The 18,699-nt window shown below is 38.7% G+C and overlaps 1 protein-coding gene across 1 annotated transcript; it reads right to left on the reverse strand.

The window, feature by feature from the left end:
* Window positions 1-471: 471 nt before the first annotated feature.
* Window positions 472-18,134, reverse strand: col9a1a (collagen, type IX, alpha 1a). Its single transcript, XM_020929396.2, has 32 exons — window positions 18,069-18,134; window positions 16,302-16,376; window positions 15,369-15,407; window positions 15,222-15,284; window positions 13,658-13,711; window positions 13,525-13,560; window positions 13,122-13,145; window positions 12,887-12,940; window positions 12,573-12,626; window positions 12,448-12,480; window positions 12,235-12,291; window positions 12,096-12,149; window positions 10,790-10,843; window positions 10,626-10,679; window positions 10,422-10,475; window positions 10,288-10,341; window positions 9,762-9,815; window positions 9,618-9,671; window positions 9,475-9,528; window positions 8,515-8,559; window positions 8,368-8,421; window positions 8,241-8,294; window positions 8,087-8,140; window positions 7,124-7,195; window positions 6,642-6,677; window positions 6,228-6,272; window positions 6,064-6,096; window positions 4,822-4,968; window positions 3,902-3,956; window positions 2,648-2,836; window positions 2,184-2,261; window positions 472-1,829 (listed from the first exon to the last, which is right to left on the reverse strand). Exons 1-32 carry the CDS (start codon window positions 18,132-18,134, stop codon window positions 1,624-1,626), a joined length of 2,055 nt encoding a protein of 684 aa, XP_020785055.1. The 3' UTR covers window positions 472-1,623.
* Between the last annotated feature and the right edge of the window lie 565 nt (window positions 18,135-18,699).

Consider the following 18,699-nt stretch of genomic DNA (forward strand, 5'->3'; position numbering starts at 1 on the left):
TCTGCTGGACTCAGACAAATCGAGCTTTATTTTTGAATATATATGGACTAAAAGACATTCAGATTTTTACTGCTGGCAACCAAACAGCTAAAAGTAAAATACTGTAGATAACGAAAACATGATAGATTTGGGTTTATTATTATTCTAATGCTGCTCTTCCTTTAGCGTTCACCTACGTCATAATTTGTCTCCTCTGCTTTCTCCATTAAGAGGCCTAAATTTAATTAATTTTATTCAGTTACAATTAATATATTTCATATATGGTATAGTGAAATGTTGTGCCCAATCACACATATACTTTTTGCCATATACATGGGAAATTTAACTTTATTACTACAAGATCATATATATATATATATATATATATATATAAAAACTGTAGTAGTAATTTTTACGTATCCATATAAAACCATGCAAGAGGTTATAAAAACATTTTTATTTTCCTCCTTTGTACAAGTTGAAGTTGTCGTGTTCAGCCTCAAGAAAATAAATAATATGTAATAGAAAACTGCTATATAGTTTTAGTTTTTTTACACAGCCCATGGTTCAAACAGTACAGTCAATTCTACACTTACAGGAAAGTCACAGGAAGTGGGTTCAAGTGGAAAAATTGACAACAAAGATTTTGACAGATAAAAAGACATGGCATTCAGCAATGTAATTTTATACTGACACATTTACATAAACACATAGAAATACAATTTAACAGACAAGACAAGGATTGGTTCATATGATACAGAAAGACAGACAATTAGACAATGAATTCAAGATTTTGCTTTTTATGTTGGGATTTTATCAGCTCTGGTAATTTTTTAGGTCATTCTTTATAGTCATTGTCACATGCATCTTTTGGCAACAGAAGTAATCCCTTATTGAAATGGAGGAGTAACTATATTACTTCCAAGCTTTCTTTTACCTTTTTTGATTAAACAAATCCCATTTATACAGCCTTGGCACTGCTGCAAAGACTGATCCGTCCTGGCTTGTGGACTGAGAAATAGTAAGGTTATTTATTTTCATTGTAAAAATAGAACTACACTCAAAACAGTTCTTAAACAATATTTCTGTATGTCATATTTAAGGAAATTGAAAAAAAAAACAGCTTGAAATAATAGGTGAGCAAATGAAAGTGTCTATTTAAGTGCCGGTTAGATTTGTGAATGCTGAAAACAGAAACAAAGAAAAGAGGAGAGAAGCATGGTAAATTAGCATAGGTGGAATCTTTGATTAAAATACAAGTTGTGGTGAAAGTAAAGAAATTTTATCAGCTTGATTTGAATTGTATAATTGAGACAGGGAACAGGCAAAAATGCCCTGGTAATCTGCTGATCTGTGGTGTTGTTAGATAGCTATGCCAATACAATGGACCCTTGGATATTTCTAAGGACAATACCATAATGAATAGAGGAAAGATGTCCCCATCTGATAGAAGAAGATCATTAAACTCTCTGAAAACAGCAAATTGTTCTTCCTTAACTCTGCAATATTTTGTTGCTTCTTTGTCAAACTCAATATGCAGCACTGTTTCAAAACTGTGCAAAGATTGATGACCAAAGCAACAATATTAAAACACTAGTTCTTTCTTCTAGTTGATTTGAAAGTCCAGTTTCATTCTCCAGTCCCTCACATTTCGCTGGGGCCCTTGGTTCCTGTGTCTTTGGTAGCGAATCCTGATGGTACTTCGGGCAGAGTACACTGAGAGGGTTCACAGTACCCAGGAAGGCCTGCAGGACCAGGGGGACCTGGTACCCCGGCGACACCCGGAGCCCCCCGAGGTCCTCTGTCGCCATCACGACCGTCTGTACCATACGCTGCTCTGCCCGGCTCCCCTAAAATAAAGAGAGGGATCTAATCATCTCATATGGAGGACAGGGGCCTATATAACTCTCTGGTAGATTTATTGTTTTTGAAACAAATAACCAAAATATAAATCCAAAAACATTTATTATTTGTTAGGGACTGAGACAATAAAACTGCAATTAATCTTATAGTTTAAAGTCCTTGAGCCACTTTCTGAGACTATTATGAAAAACCCATACATGTATTTGTATGAACATAAGATATCTGACTTGTTAGGTGATAATAACACAGTAATAGATTAAATAATGTGGGGGCTTTACATGTACACTTCATGCAAAAGATTATAAAAATGATAAAAAGAACATTTGAGTTCTGTCTCTCACCTGGGAGTCCTGTAGCTCCTGGCACCCCTTTCTGTCCTCTGGTTGTGGGACCCCTCTCTCCTCTGTCTCCCTGGTCACCTGCAGAAAAGGGAAGACAATTTTGCAACTGGAAGCAACAACTAATACAACAAGTATGTATGTAAGTATGTATGTATGTATGTATGTATGTATGTATGTATGTATATATATATATCTAGAGAGAGAGAGAGAGAGAGAGAGAGAGAGAGAGAAAGAGAGATAGGTAGGTAGATAGATACTTTATTGATCCTGAGAAAGTGGAGAGAGAAACCAAAACCTCAGAGTACAGTTACATGCAAAATATACTCCTCAAGTAGGAGCAAAAGTATAGTGTTTGAAAACTACTGATAAATACAACTCCTTAAAAAGTTACTCTAGTAAATACAACTGCAACCAAACACTGCCTTACCTCCACTATTCATGCCAGCATAATATGATAATGTTACCTTTGGGTCCCTTGCGCCCGAGCAGTCCTGGGGGTCCCTTGAGCCCGGGCAGCCCTCTAGAGCCTGTGTGTCCAGGGAAGCCATTCTCTCCGGTGGGTCCTGGAGGTCCTGGTGGCCCGGGGGGACCAGGCAGACCAGCAATCCCAGACTCAGGCCGACTTAGGCTAGCTGCCAGCTGGGCTAGCTGCTCTGTGGGACAATGGGACAAGGTCAGTGCAGCAGAGAATGAAAGAAAAAAAAAAGGACAAACTGTATTCAAATGTATTAGTTTTTATTAGAAATTTATTGTTATTTACTCAGCAGGAGTCATTCTCACCTGACCAGTCATGAGACAAAAAAGAGAAAACCTAGTCTAGATGAATACTTTATCTGTCACTTTCTGATTTGTAGTAAGCTTTACACTAACTTACTTTATATAACCCTAGCTGCCTGACCAATTATTTACTCTGCACTGTTTCTCAGTAACCCGCCATGTCTGTTTTGACCTGAATGAACTCCAATGTCTCCCCAATTGGTCAGCCCACCTGTCAATCCCACCCAACTGAAACTGGGGAGACAGGATATGGTTCCAGACCCATATGCCTTGTTTTGTCAATTTTATCAAAGTTTGTGGGTTTGGCTGGTAGGGCAACTGACTAAGATGAGTTTATTCATATCTGCTCTCAATTCAGTATGATGAGCTGCTTATATTGTAACGTAGACCCAGGATTCTTTACTTAATTTAGCACTTTTGCATCACCAGCTGCTAGAACAAAGTGCATTGTATGTGTGATTGGTTTATTCCACATTTTCCCACCCCTAACAGATTTGAACCGGGCTACTTGCTAATACATTAATAACCTTTCCCATATATATTGCGGTGGAACACATTTTACTCAGAAATACACAACTAGGGGATATATGTACAGTTTTGTTAATGAACATGAACTGCAATAAATAAATGCAGCACTTTATCATCACATAAATGATTTATTCAACCCTCTACAGCTCAAATTTTATCTTGCAAAGAATAACAACACAACACAATAACAAAAAGTTCCCCAGAAGTACCCACCATTAATACTGACCCCCCAAACCAATGTTCCATCAATGATGGATTGTAATTGTTACAATAATAATAAGACAGGCCTAGTTACGAAGATATCTGTCCATTTACATGTAGATAGATGGTAACAATTAAATTCTAATCTATAATAAGCTTAATTTTTGAAATGAAACATTGATGGCTATATATAAGACGATAGATGGACTTACCCTGCATTACTCTTGTGCAGACTTGTTTGATGTGCTCATCTGTGGGTGTTTTTCCCTTAATAAATCATAATAGTAGATGTTAAAATGGCTGTACCAAAACTTGTCTTGCCTCAGGACTGATATATTGTATAAGTAGCTCTTGAGGTCAAAATCAGACCAAGCTGTGCTGTCTACATTTCATTTTAAAGCATTTTAAGAATCAGGAAGTGCATGATAGCATGCCAGTTGTTGTTAGCTATCTATGTTCCAAGAGCTCTGTTTTCTCTCATTTCCAAAACCTCTACCCTCACCACAGTAGTGTTTTGTTTTATTCACACATGTTTGAGTAACCCTTTATTATTAGCCTGTCTACATCTCCAAAGTTCATAATGCTCTGTTCGACCTTGTGATTTCAGGAAGTGATCGGTTTCACGTTACCTTTTACTGTTAGTTCATTAGAGTTTGACAATTCCAGGGTTGAAATTATCCAAATGATTCCACTAAAGGTATATGGAGTTTAAAATGGAGGATTTCCTGTATTACCACATGACATCACAAGGTGGAACAGTGTTTTCAGTTTGAGAGAAGAACTCAGCCTAAATATATAGGTAGAAAATTGTATAATATGAGCCCTTTAACCATAACCCTACAGCCCAGTACATGTAGGAACACAGAGCTATGAGAACATAGGAAAATCTGTTCTTATCTGTGAAAGTTGTGAAAGGCACTTATAAATGTGATGAATACTTGGTATATTAAAAATGAATAAGGTAAGTGAGGAATAACTTCGGACAACAGCAAACCATTTAAAATTAACTATTTTTGATTTTCACATTTTAAGTCAGTAAAAATTTGATGCAACGTACAGACAAACACAGTCTCACACAATTCTGTCATGTGTCTGAATCTAAATAATGTTTGTTAAGTGTTTATCTCCTCACCGCTGGTCCCTGTAGCCCAGGCAGGCCTGGTACTCCCATATCTCCCTGCATGCCTCTGGGTCCGGGCTGCCCAGCTTTGCCCTCCTTCCCCTGGATACCGCGGCCGCCTTCAGGGCCTTTGTTTCCCGTCTCTCCAGGAGGACCAGTCTGTATGTGCAATATCATCAAGAACTTTAAGTACACGTACAAGTTCTGGTCTGGATTTAGGATAGTCTGGTTTTGGTTCTCTTTCTGTTTAAGGGGGTGTTCATACATGCTGTTATTTGGTCCTAAATTGAACCCATTTAAGTCAGTATGTAAACGTTTTGTCCTGTTCTAGTCTTGGTTTAGTCCTGGGATAGTTCTGGTTTAATCCTGTTTAAGGGTCTTCACACCTGTCATTATTAGATACTGGTTTGAGTACATTTGAGTCCTAAAATAGACTTGGATTGTCTCTTTTCTTGTTCTGGTTTAGTTCTGGTCTAGTTCAAATTTAATTCTGGATTAACACCCAATTTACAACTAATAAAATGTGGTGAATGTTTGGATTAGGATTGGTCCCGTTTTAGCGCTACTTCTATCCTGTTTTACTCCTGTTTTAGTCCTTGCTTAGTCCTGCTTTAGTCCTGTCTTAGTCTTGTTTTAGTCCTGGTTTAGTCATGGATTAGTCTTGGCTTAGTCCTAGTTTAGTCCTGTCTTGGTCCTGTGTTAGTCCTCCTTAAGGGTACGTTCACGTCTGTCATTATTTGGTCCTAAATTGAACCCATTTGAGTCCTTATGTAGACTTGGTTTGACTCGGTTCTAGTCCTAGTTCAGTCCTAATCTAGTTCAAGTTCGATTCCAAATTAAGTTTAGATGTAGTTAGATGTATTCATTGTGCAAGTGTGAATACACCCTTAGTTCTGGTTTGGTCTTGGTTTGGATTAGCGCTAGTCTGGTCTTGGTCTTGCCGCTGTCCTGGGATAGTCCCGGTTTAGTCCTGGTTTAAGCCTGATTAAGGGTGCATTCACACTTGTCATTTAGTCCTAAATTTTGCCCATTTTAGTCCTGATATGGACTTGATTTGGTTCCATTCTACTCCTGGTTTAGTTCTGATCTAGTCCAGATTTTTTTTAGGGTTTAGTCCCAATTTCAATCTGGTTAATGTGCAGGAGTGAATGCACCCATATCTTAGACCATAGTCCTTCCTCAAAATCCTGTTTCATAGACCTAAATCCTAGTTTGGTCCTAGTTTTTACAGTCACTGGTTTGGATAATACGTACCGATCCTTTCTCTCCTTGTTCACCTTCGTCGCCCTAAAAAATATCCAAGTTTTAAAATGTCAGTGGCTTGCTATGTCAATTCAAATCACAATATTGTTTTCCACACACATTAATAAACTTTAAATATAAATGAATAATATTTTGTGATGGTTTGTACCACTCACCAGGTCTCCCCTCTCTCCAGCCACCCCCTCTTCTCCTGGAGGTCCCTGTAATGAACAGACAGAAGTTGGCTCAAATTCAACTAAATATCATCACTCTATAATATCAGGTTTAACTGTCTGAGGGAAGCTGTCTAAATAAAAGTTCCATTTGGATCTATAATTTTAGATAAATAACTATAAAAAATTTGTGAATTCTAGGCTTGGTTCATATTTAAAAATTGTTCCCATCATTGCAGGTGGAGTATAAGGGCCTATAGAGATGATTCACAGTTTTTGAAAGAAATGTTGAAAAGAAAATCCACAAATGCTGAGTCTATAAATCTATAATCCACATCTTTGGAGTTGAAAATTGGCACCGTGTTCTGACACTGTTGTTAGCAAATAATTTTATTTTTATTTTTTTATTTAACATACCTGCTCTCCTTTTGGCCCATCAAGTCCAACTGCTCCCTAGAAACAACATTAAAACAATTATATAAGCAACCAACTTTGAACAGTATTTTATACATTTTTATAATCAGTATAATAATGAATTGGTCCATTGTACCACCAATCACTAAAACACAACATTTATACTTACAGTGCTTCTAAAGGCATCTATAGTTCCATATATTGGCCATATATATATATATATATATATATATATATATATATATAAGTATAATATAAATACAATAAGTACACAGCTGAAAGTTAGCTATTGACTCTTAATACGTGGTGGAAACTATAACACAGATAAATCAATAGGAAGCGGTTTTTAACACTTCTGGATTGTGTATACATAGGCAAGATCTATGATGTGTTTTGCCCAAGGACACAATGACAGTCTGCAATGGTCAGTACTGGTTAGACAACCACTCTACCAATTTTGCCATTATATTTTCCACATTTCTTACTCTATCTCCTTTCTGTCCTCTGTACCCGGCTGGTCCTGGCAAACCTGGAAACCCAGGATCTCCTTTGGGCCCCTGCAAAAACACATATTTAAAATGTCTTTAAATACACTTTTCATACATTTAACAGACTGTGCACTGTGCACCATGTTTGAACTCCCCCCATCTTTTCCTAACCACAGAAAAACATTCGTACACCTTTTAAACGCAGCAGCCAAATCTCCCACACTTTGCTGTACAGTGAATGCATTCCTGCACACAGAGGGTTCTTTCAGGCTCAGGTAGGCACTTTTCCTGTCACAATCAGCCCCCAAAATCTGGGCTAGAACTGACGGGGAATCAGGATTTCTGTAACAAGAGTCCATTCATACTCCTCTCGGCTTGATTAGAGACTGAGCAGTAAAACAAGGGTTTGACATCAGCCAATTAGATTCAGTGTAAATGTTCAACAGCGATACTTATGTTTAACAAAAAGGGGAGGTGACTTAACTCAGTGAATTTATTCACGTTTAGATCTTTTCTTTATTAGAGATTAGAGAATAAGTGTGAAATGGGGTGAAGAGTGGGAAGGGACATTCCATTAATTTCATGACACAGAGACTAGTACAGCATCTGGACCACTAGACTACTGGCCGGTTCCATGATTCAGTATGATATAAAGATTTTTCCCTTACATCACAGCAAACCAGACTTCTACAGGGTGTTTGTCCAGGGACAAGTGTCTTGCCCAAGGACACAATGAATGAGAAAACAATGCCAGAGGAAGTGAACCAGAATTATTGGTGTTCAGAGGTCACTGGTCTCATCCAGCAGATATTGTAGGTCATAATACTGTTCACTTCATGCCCTTTATCCACTCTGAACATTAGATGTAGGACTGGTTCACTGGTTTGAAATTACTATCCACAAAAACAGTAAAGTAAAAACAATAATATTGTCTATGCCTTTTGTGAAGTGGCATCTTACCCTGGCTCCTGGTAATCCAATTGGCCCATCAGGTCCTCGTACTCCTCGTTCACCCTGAAATTATGCAGTGAAATAGACAAGTGAATACAAATGTTTATTTTAAAGTGTATTTTTGGAGTTAAATTGAACAGTGCCAGGTTTCATCTTGACTCACTGGTCCTCCTCTGGGACCGGGAGGTCCGACCTCTCCTTGCTCTCCTCGTTCACCCTAAAAAGCCATATTGAGGCACATTAAATCTCTCCTAAATAAAGATACCATTAACTTTGACCTTTGTCCTGACCTGTTTCCCTGGTGACCCCATCATCCCGGCTACACCTGGGTCTCCTGTTCCTCCCTATAAACAACAGCAGTTATTTTTGATGATCAATTTATTATTATCTATTTATCTATTTTCATTTGTAAAAGTTTATGTACGACAACTCGATACCTTTGGTCCTTGGTGTCCTTTCATGCCAAAAGCTCCTGGTAAACCCTGAAATTGAAACAAATTAAATTAAACCTAAAGATTTTTATTTTTTTATTTTTTTTAAATAATAAGACTATATTGCAAAATCAGCACCGGACACAATCTGTTGCTAATATTAAAGTTTTTTAATTTGACCTGGAAGTAAGTGTCAAAAGCAGAGCTCTGATGGGCTAGGCAGTCAACCCTAGTTCATGGCTTGAAAACAACAGTTCTAAAGCTGCTAACACATGCTAACACATGCTAACTGCTAACACACATGGCTAAACATTGTGGATATTAACAGTTTGCCAAAGAGTTTTTGAGAGCTTCCTCCTTAAGTAAGTAAGTTTATTTTTATATAGTGTCTTTCACAGACATAATGTCACAAAGACGCTTTACAGATCATTATTCCTTCGCTCCATACCCGCTGGTGGCAAGCCACTACTGTAACCAGAGCTGCCCTCGGGAAGACTGATGGACTCACACCCACACCACTTTCATACTAGGCAACATAGGTGAAGTGTCTTGCCTAAGAACACAATGACACTTTTTGTGACAGATTTTCCCAGTGGTCTCCCATCCAAGTACTATCCAGGCCCAGCCTTGCTTAGCTTCTGAGATCTGATGGCATCGGGCTTTGACAAGCTGGTATGGCCACATACCTTCTGCTGTGTGATAATCATGTACCCAAGCTAAGTGATGAACTCTCTTCAAATTGTAACAGAAAGAAGCTGCCCTGGGACAAAATGACTGACGTGTGGCTGCTAATCTGCACCTTCACTTCACCAACCACACAATCACATTTAGGGTTGTTAGGTGTCTGGCCAAAGACCAAATAACAGCATATTTTGCAATTAATGGGGAATAGACCGCAGACTAAAACAACACTGTGTAAGCAAAAAGATTCAATGTGAAGCAGTAAAGCACTGATATTGTACATACAGGAAGTCCCTGAGGTCCACCATCTCCCGGAGCGCCATTCTTTCCTGGAAGACCCTGAAAATTATTCATATATTTTTCTTACATTATAAAATCTGTAAAGTTACTTATTTATATATAATCTTCTGTTTGTTTGGGTCCTGTACCTTGGATCCAGGTAGTCCAGGAATTCCCTCTCTCCCATCAGGACCAGCGAGACCCTAATTATGAACAATAGTTTATATTGTAACACAAGAGGGGAAATGCAGCACGATCATATGTAATCTGTATGAGTAAATCAGGACACTGACTGTTTCTCCCTTTGGTCCAGGAACTCCTCTGATCCCAGCTGGACCAGGGTCACCCTACACAGAAACATAAAAATAAAATACAAGAAACAAACTCAGTAGATTAGAACAATTAGTCAGTAGACCCATTTTACAAAACGTTGAAGCCCCCATTTACTGTATCACCAGCTACACAAGCCACAGTGTTGTTGTTTTTTTCCAAAAAGATTTTCCACTATACATAACACCAGAAAGTGACAACTGTGAAATAACTAGATAACAGAACTAGCTGAGAAACAACTGACTTCTTTTTGTTTACTGATAACTATGCATTTGTCTTTTTTCTAGATGGTAAAACCTTAGAGCTGAATCTAACTGACAGAAGTTACTAATCTTACAGTTTTCACAGTTTAAATTCATATGTATGGACAATATACGGTATGTAGGTGGATGAAGGGTCTTGTCCAAGGACACAATGACTGTATGCACTGGTTTGGAGTAAGGTTGAAACTATGCTATATTGTTCTGTCATTTCTTATAAATAACTCACCACAGCTCCGATGTGGCCTGTTTCTCCAATTGATCCTCTTTGACCGGGATCTCCCTAAAAATGAACAGTTTTAGATCATTTTCAATCCTTTTTTAAAATCACATTTGACATTCTAGGTAGAGAAATCAACTCACTGGAGCTCCTGGAATCCCACGAGGACCAAGATCTCCAAATTTACCCCTCGGTCCCTGGAAAAGTGAAAAATTATGAGTTAAGCTTGGAGCAATTATAATGTATCACAACGGAAGTTGATTATGACATACATTATGAGCAGCAGCACCACAAGAAGAACTAAACAAAATGCTAAAATTTGTTATTATCATTGCACTTTGCCTCACCCTGTCGCCTTTGGAGCCCATAATTCCTGGATATCCTCGAGGTCCTCCTGGGCCCTAGAATTACTCAGCGAACAAACACAACCTCGTTAAAAACATGAAAACAAAATCACTCTCACACCTAGAGGCTGTAGTTTGTGCATTTCTGTAATGTTGAAATATTTTACTGGTAATCCTTGGGCTCCGACTTCTCCGGGTGCTCCTTGGTCTCCCTCCTCTCCCTGAAAACAGAGAGATTCATATTAAATAAAAATATTTTGATCTGGACTTTGTTTCTGAACTGCTATATTCAACCCTCAATCTCATTTGTAGTGATGGTAATCTATTACTGAAACTTCAGTTGTCCTGGGACTGACTGATCAAAACATGGCTAGCAGTCTAATCAATCAAGTGTCTTGCCTAAGAACAAAATGGTAGTAAAACAGCAGTAAATCTGAGAACAAGAGGAGCCAGAGAAATACTAGTTTATATAGCTCATCTCAACCCCAAACCAAAAACAAGGAGAGGGAAAAGAGCTGAGAGAAGCTTCGGAGAGAGCTTTCCTTTTCTGTCTCACAGTTCCCCTGGCTCCCCCTGGAGGCTGCTGTGATGCTGCAGGACATAGAAGTGGGATACTTTGGTCCTGAGGGCTATTGCTCTCCTCAGACAGCCCTAACACGTGATCTGATGACCTGACCGGTTATCCTGTTAAGATTTTTTAATTTATTTTTTTTTTTTTTCAAAAAGCCCTCCCACAGCCTTATATCCTCAGGCAGGTCCCTGTTAGCTGTTCCAAAGTCCAGGCTACGGACAAAAGGTGATCGAGCCTTTTCAGTCCGGGCGCCATGGCTTTGGAATGACCTGCCTGAGGTTATAAGGCTAGAATCAGTATTATCATTTCAATCACTTCTTAAAACGAATTTTTATCAGTTAGCCTTCCTTTAGCTGGTTTTGTTCCTTGTTTATATTTATTCTATTTTATTAACTCATTTATTATAATTAATTGAACTGATTGCCTCATTGTTTGATTTTGTATGCTTTGTGTTTGCTATTTTTATTGTTCTTTGCTGCTTGTACAGCACATTGTAAACCTTGTTTTTAAAAGTGCTTTATAAATAAAGATTCATTATTATATTATTAACTTATCTGATGAATTGAGTAACTGGTATCTCAGCCTGGACGTACTGCGGAACCATCTGATGTGTCTTTGGTTCAAAAAGATAGTGTGTTAATCCATGGAGTTTTCTTGTCCCCCCTGCAAATATTTGTCTTATTGCTATACTTGTCATATACAGTGGTCTTGTAAATCCAGCAAGGTAGAAATGAGCCGGGTGTAGTGCATTGTGTAATATTGAATAACATTGCACAACCTGCTCTATACATACAGTAGCAGCTCTGTTTACTGTTTAATGTACATGTAGATTTGCTGATCGCTCTTTGCTTGAATGGCCTAAAGTGACTTTGTTTCCATTCAGTGCTTTTAGGAATCCTCACCTTATGTCCTTGTCTCCCAGGTTCACCAGATTCACCCTTGACCCCTTTGTGACCCTAAAAACAACATGCAAAAAGTAAAACAGTGCACTGAAGTCTAACATACAATAGTAGAAGCTGATTTGAAATGATTTGTTTTTACCTTCATCCCTGGCAGTCCAGAGTGTCCGTGCAGACCAGAGGGACAGGCATTTGGACACTGAAAAACACAGGAGTCTATTTGAGGTCAAGGAATAGTCTTATAACTAGGGGGCGCTGTTCACAATCCCACAAGTATGCAGTGATCAGCCTCAGTTAGTTTGGTTACTTAGGGCTTGTTGGCTCATCATTATTCTGCCTTTACAGCTAAACTCACCAGCTCCTCTCCCTGGTAGACTCCTGGAGCCCCCTGAAACAAACATAAGTTAGTTTTGCCTCAACTAACATTAAATTGCATGTGCTATATTATATAAATATAGCACATAAGAAAGTGGAATTTACCCGAGGCCCGGCTGGACCTGGAAGACCCACTGGTCCCCTCTTTCCTCTGGCGCCCTGAAGAAAAAAAAACAACAACATATTTTTAAAATGATTTTAATTTTCATATAAAACAAAAGTCTTGATTTGTGTAACTGAGCAAAAATGTGCACGTGGAGCTTTTCCAGATACTTAAGTTTGCAAAAAATAAGATGTTTAATAAAATCATACTGCAAGTTACAAATTTGATGGCATTAGCAATGCCATCTTTTGTGAATAGGTATTTTGTGATCTTTGTGTTTAGAAATATAATTCACTAAAAGTATACATTTACTCACAGGAGGTCCAACTTTCCCGAGTTCACCTGGGAGTCCATCTGTGCCTGGAATACCCTGAAAATAACAATGTATTGTTATGTATTTTGTTTGACTTAAATATGAAATTTTATTAAAACAAACAAACAAACAAACAAACAAACAAAAACCCCTATTACTTCATACACTTCATCACTATAGTACCTTTAGAACGTACCTGAAGTATGGTTTGCTGTAGTAAATGTGAAAGAATACTTACATCAAGTCCATCAGGGCCAACTCCCTACAAGAGAAAAGAGAGAATAATTATAACAGAATAGTGCTAGTGTTTTGTTTTTTTGTTTTGTTTTTTTTTTAGAAATTGCCCCTTGTAACTCCAAGATAACAATGCAACAATAAACAACAGTGTCACTAGCCTGGTCAGCCAGACTGATTTTCTATTCCTTACAATTCTGAATTCTCCCTTGGTTCAATGGGTGTGATTGACAGGCAGCTCAACCAAATGCATGATTTCTATTGCATCAAAACCAATATGACAGCCACTTCTAAATTATTTTTAATATAATATAGTCAATATTCTTATTTTGCATATCATCAAAAGAAAAACTGCAGTCCTAACTCACACATAATTTTTAAGGCCAGAATGAATTGCATTTACTCACTGGTTCTCCTGCAGGTCCCTGAGGTCCGGGATCCCCCTAAAACCAAACATCGTCACACACAGCCCAGGCAACATTAAAATAATCACATTTGTACTAAAATAACAAACACAATAACATCACAAAATAAACCCACTTTTGGTCCTGGAGGTCCGACTGGTCCGGGGTCTCCAGGAGGTCCTACTGGTCCCTGCATGAAAACACAAAGTCACATATATATTTGTTAATTATGGGTCAATTAAAGTGTTTTTTTTATTATTTCCTATTTATAACTCCCCCAAAGAAAAGCCCATTAGATCAAAAAATCAAACCATGGATCTTCTCGTTGCAAGGCTAGACTATTAACTAGGAGTGGGAATAAAATTTCAGAGTTGCTAGCTGAAAGACAAACTGTATATGTTTTATTTTGATGAGGAAAATTGGAGCACCCAGAGCAAGCACATCTAAACACAGGGACAACAAGCAACTTCTACCCAGCCCAGGAACTAGACCCTCTTGTAGTGAGGACAGAGTGCTAGCCACTAAACATACTGTCATTACTGTAGGGTTATCTGATGAACAGGTTTATTGTTCATGTCTTACGTTAATGGATGAAACCAGAACACACCCAGACACAGGCAGAATATGCAAACTGGTCCTGGTTTGTTTCCGCTTTAGTACATATGGTTTGGTTCTTTTCTAGTCCAGGCAAGTTTATGTATTTTCCCTGTGTGAGATCTAAACCCAACCTTTGTGTGTGCACAAGTGTAATGTTGGAATTGAACCTACAGTCTTAAGAAGTTTTCAGTGAAGCAAGCAGTAAGATAAGACAGTTTATAGTCTTTTTTTTTTTTTTTTTTACCATCCATTATAATTCCCTGTAGTGGTGCCTGTGACCTTATTTTGACCTCTATGTGTGGTTCTCTCAATCATTTTTTTTTAACCATTTCCGAAACACTTTGCTCTGCTACACTGGTCTCTTTCTACTCTGATAAATGATCCCGGTTGAATTCAAACAAAGCTGAGCCTGTCCCTGCCACTGGACCCTCTGTACAAAAATAGCTCTCATTCAGGTAACAGTGATTTCTCTCCTCTCACATTTACTCAGAGAAGCCAAGAAAAACGTTTCAACAGCAGTGAATCAGGGCTGGAATTTGGCTGCTAATATCCTACATGTGTCTACAGGGGTTTTGTTGTGGTTGTCAAGATCATTTGGTTAATTGGTCACCAGAAAATTAAGCTGGGTACCCAGTTTTAACACAGACAAATACTTAGAGCTGGAGTTTAATATGCAATGCTTCGGATTTTACAGTCAAAATTTTCCTTTACCATACAACTGATAGAAAAGGTTAATGTTAAAGATGCCACCATATTACCTTTCTGGTGGAGAGCCACCTGCTTGTTTCTATGGCAATGTTATTGCTTTGCTTGTAATATTCCACATTATGGCATTAAAATTATCTATCTTCATGTAAAGAAAGAAATGACATCACCAGGTCAAAGTTACAGAGCAAATCTGTGGAGAGGTGTGGTTTTCAATAGATTTTTGAACAATCACAGACCTTTTATTGAATAAAGGTTTTAATAGTAATACTTTGATATGTTGAAATCACAGACAGGTGAAAGGCTTTGTATAGTCAGATGCTAAAGGCTTATGTATCTATGTTGTAAAATCTTGAAAATGCAATAATTATGTTTTTGACACCTTTTGTGACACTTACATCAGCTCCTGCAAGTCCTGGAGCTCCATCTGCTCCGTCTTTACCATTGTCACCATCGGGGCCCTGGAAATGAAGACAAAGATTTGCTTTAAATAAAGATTTCTTCATCAATGTTCATCCATTCATTTACACACAGTCTGTACTCACTGGCCCACCGTCTACTGTGGAGTCCACTCCTCTGTCACCCTGAAAAAACAAAACAAAGCAAAAAAAATGTTTTAGTAAAGAGAACTGGAGATTTGTAATCATGTTGAAAATGTTTTTTATTAAAATTAAAGCCCCTCTCTCTGTAACTGTTGCTGTGAACCTTGTCATTTTGGTCTTAAAATGTTCCTATTAACCTGCTCTACACAACCCAGGGGTTTTTATTTGGCTAATTTTTCTGTAAAAACTAATATGGAGCCTAGCTCCCAATTCACTTCTGTAACCGTTAGCATCTCAAGGTTCATTTGAGTGGAGCTGAACACTATGGGTGATGTCACACTCCCTTATTCCACTTTTATACAGTTTCTGGGATCCATCTCCAGATCTTTAGCTAGGCTTACGTAGGACTACCTTAGCTGGAGGATTCTAGATATTGTGCATATTTTAGGCTGATGAAAGGAACAGGAGTGCCTGGAGGAAATCCGCCCAGACATGGAAAGAAATTCTGAACCCTGAATAAAGACTAGATTGACCCACACAACATGTTCTCAGACTTTAGGAAGCCCCTCCCTGCACTGTGTCCAGGGTAAATAATTACACTTTCACTTTTCTAACTGTCAACAAAAATGGCAGATTTGCCCCAAAACACTCACATGACACAATTTACTATGCATGATCTCAATCTCCACAGGTAGTTCTTCCTTCTGCGACAAGTTGATGAATTCTCAACTAGGCCCAATTAAGAAACATGCCACCAGAAAATATAATTAAAACCCGCCCATTTCCAAACCCATCCACTAGGACAAGATCAGAAGACCCTCCACATCTGAAACGCATCCAGGCCAGTGTATCTGTTGTGTGAGTGACTGCATGCAAGACTTAGTTCAAGAATCAACAAAAACACATTAAAATGACCAACTGTACAGTGATACTCACATCAATGCCATCGACTCCAGGGACTCCTGCCGGTCCTGGGGGTCCTGGGGGACCTCTGGGGCCAACAGGACCCCTCTGTGAGACATAAACAGGTCAAACTCAAACGGTTTCAGAACACACATGTACATACACAGGGCTAACTAAGACTCAGATCACACTGGTGAGACTGTTGTGGTCAGTACAGAGGAACACACAGCAGCACAAAGGCTCAAAGAGAGGAGCTTTATAGATCTGGAGCTCTGGAGCTGATGATTTCAATAATATTGAATATATAATATTTACTATAGGAGCGCTTGTGCATCTAGGATCCTGACCTGGACAGTTACCTAGTTCAACAATTTGAAGAGAGATAGTAGGCACTTCTACGTCTGCTTCATTTTTCACCACATGCTTAGATGAAAATTGGTTTCGAAACAAGTTTAAAGTTACTTTCCATTTATTGAACAACTGTTCTACCTGAAATAATTGAAACATCTAATGGTGCAATCATAACTTGATTTGCAAATTACTAACTGACCCACCACTCTCTATTTATTGGGACCGGGGAATGGCACAGTGCAGTTCTTATATTTACCAGAGTTTCTTGCTCAAGGGCACCATGGCAGTGTTGGGAGGAGTAGGTCAGAGGCAAATCTAAACCAAGCAATGCTAGTCAGCCACTGTACGACCAAAAGTTACTTCTACTGAAATAACTATTAGTACAATTGCTACACTATCCTCAGTACCTCTTTGCACTTATAGACAATAAAAGATCTTACACTTGTGTAGAGAAATTTGTAGATATTTCTTCAAGAATTCAAGTATTATTATTATTTTTATTATCAGAAATTTTAGCTATTCTGATCAGAAATTTACATTATAGCAATCTTACATTTTCTCTGTTCCTCAATGTCTAGACAGAAACTTGTTCAGAGCAGTGGGATAATTGACCTTTACATGAAAATGATCTGAATACCATCAGTTTATCCTGTAGAAATCAGCAGACGCTAACACAGAGCTCTTTGTGTTAGCCATGTGAGGCTAAAGGTCCCGGCTCAAACCTGCATCAATTATAGAACTGTTAGTCTGAGGGTCTACATGTGAGGAGGGGGTCCGGGGAGAAAGAGAGAGAGAGCGAGGCATTGATGTGTGTGAATTATATAGAAAATTAAATAAATATAGCAACACAAAATATGTGAGTAAAATTTTCTAAACTTATAGAAGATTCAGTGTGTAGGAAATCTGCTAAACAAAAGTTGTGTCTTGTTGGTAACACTTAACTAACTACACTTCTATTAGCTTTAGTAAAGCATGAACAAAGATGTAGTTCATTATGGGGGGTTATTAAGAATTTTTCAGGCTTAATAACTACTTAATTAATACCATAACCATAACCTTTAATTTAGTACTACTAACCCTGAATCCTTCTTAACAAGTTCATTATTCATTGTTAATAATTTTTTATTTATTTATTATAGCACATGATAATGCAATATTTAGTCTTTAATCTTGTTAACCACTTGTGCAGCCGCAGATGCCCTGGGGTGCACTGGAAGAAAGGCTGTCAATCTGTGTCATCAGCTCCTCTGAGCTCGCTCACTACAATCTTACATTCAGTCCTGGACTGTACCCTAATCATACATAGTATATTCTAATTCAAACAGCTCCTTTGTTACTACATAGATTCACAAATAGTACTTTTAGGCTATTGCATACTGCAAAGAACATGTGATTACCTTAATTTTGGCTAAGATGTCTGTATAGATAGGTAGTGAAATTTTTTCTCACCTGAGCGGTACAAATGAGTACAAACTGCAGTAAAAGTAGGACCAGACTAGTCCCGGACGGAGCCATGGTCCACCCAGTCCCAGAACCCCAAGGATAATCCTCTTTTAGGCCCAAATCCGAGCAGCGTCCTGAAGCCGAGTCCTGGAAGTCCACTGGAGGTGCCCCACACACAGTGAAGGCAAGGAAAGAGAGGAGAGAGAGAGAGGAGGGGGAGAGAAAGAGAGAGGTGGGGTGGGGGGAAGAGAGACATGGAGAGAGAGGAATTATGTGATTGGAGTGGGGGGGGGGTTAGGTGATTTGAGTGAGAGAAGAGAGAGGTGGGATGAAGTAAAAGAGAGAAGAGTGGGAGGTGAAGAGAGGAAGGAGAGAAGTGGGGTGGGGGGGGTAAAGAGAGGAGTAAGAGAGAGGAGTAGAGGGAGAGAGAAGGGGTGTGGCGGGTCGAGAGAAGTGAGAAGAGAGAAAAAGAAAGAAGGAGAGGTGAGGGGGGAGGTAAAGAGAGAGCAGGAGGGGGAGTGCGGTGGTGGGTGGAGGTAAAGAGATAGAGAGAGACAGGAAAGAAAGAAAGAAAGAAAGAAAGAAAGGGGGGGTAAAGGAGGGGGGAAGGAGAGAGAGAAGAATAGAGAGATGGCAG

This window comes from Boleophthalmus pectinirostris, unplaced genomic scaffold, assembly GCF_026225935.1.
Source record: "Boleophthalmus pectinirostris isolate CB_2022bp ecotype Guang Dong unplaced genomic scaffold, ASM2622593v1 HiC_scaffold_22, whole genome shotgun sequence".
Lineage (NCBI taxonomy): Eukaryota > Metazoa > Chordata > Actinopteri > Gobiiformes > Gobiidae > Boleophthalmus > Boleophthalmus pectinirostris.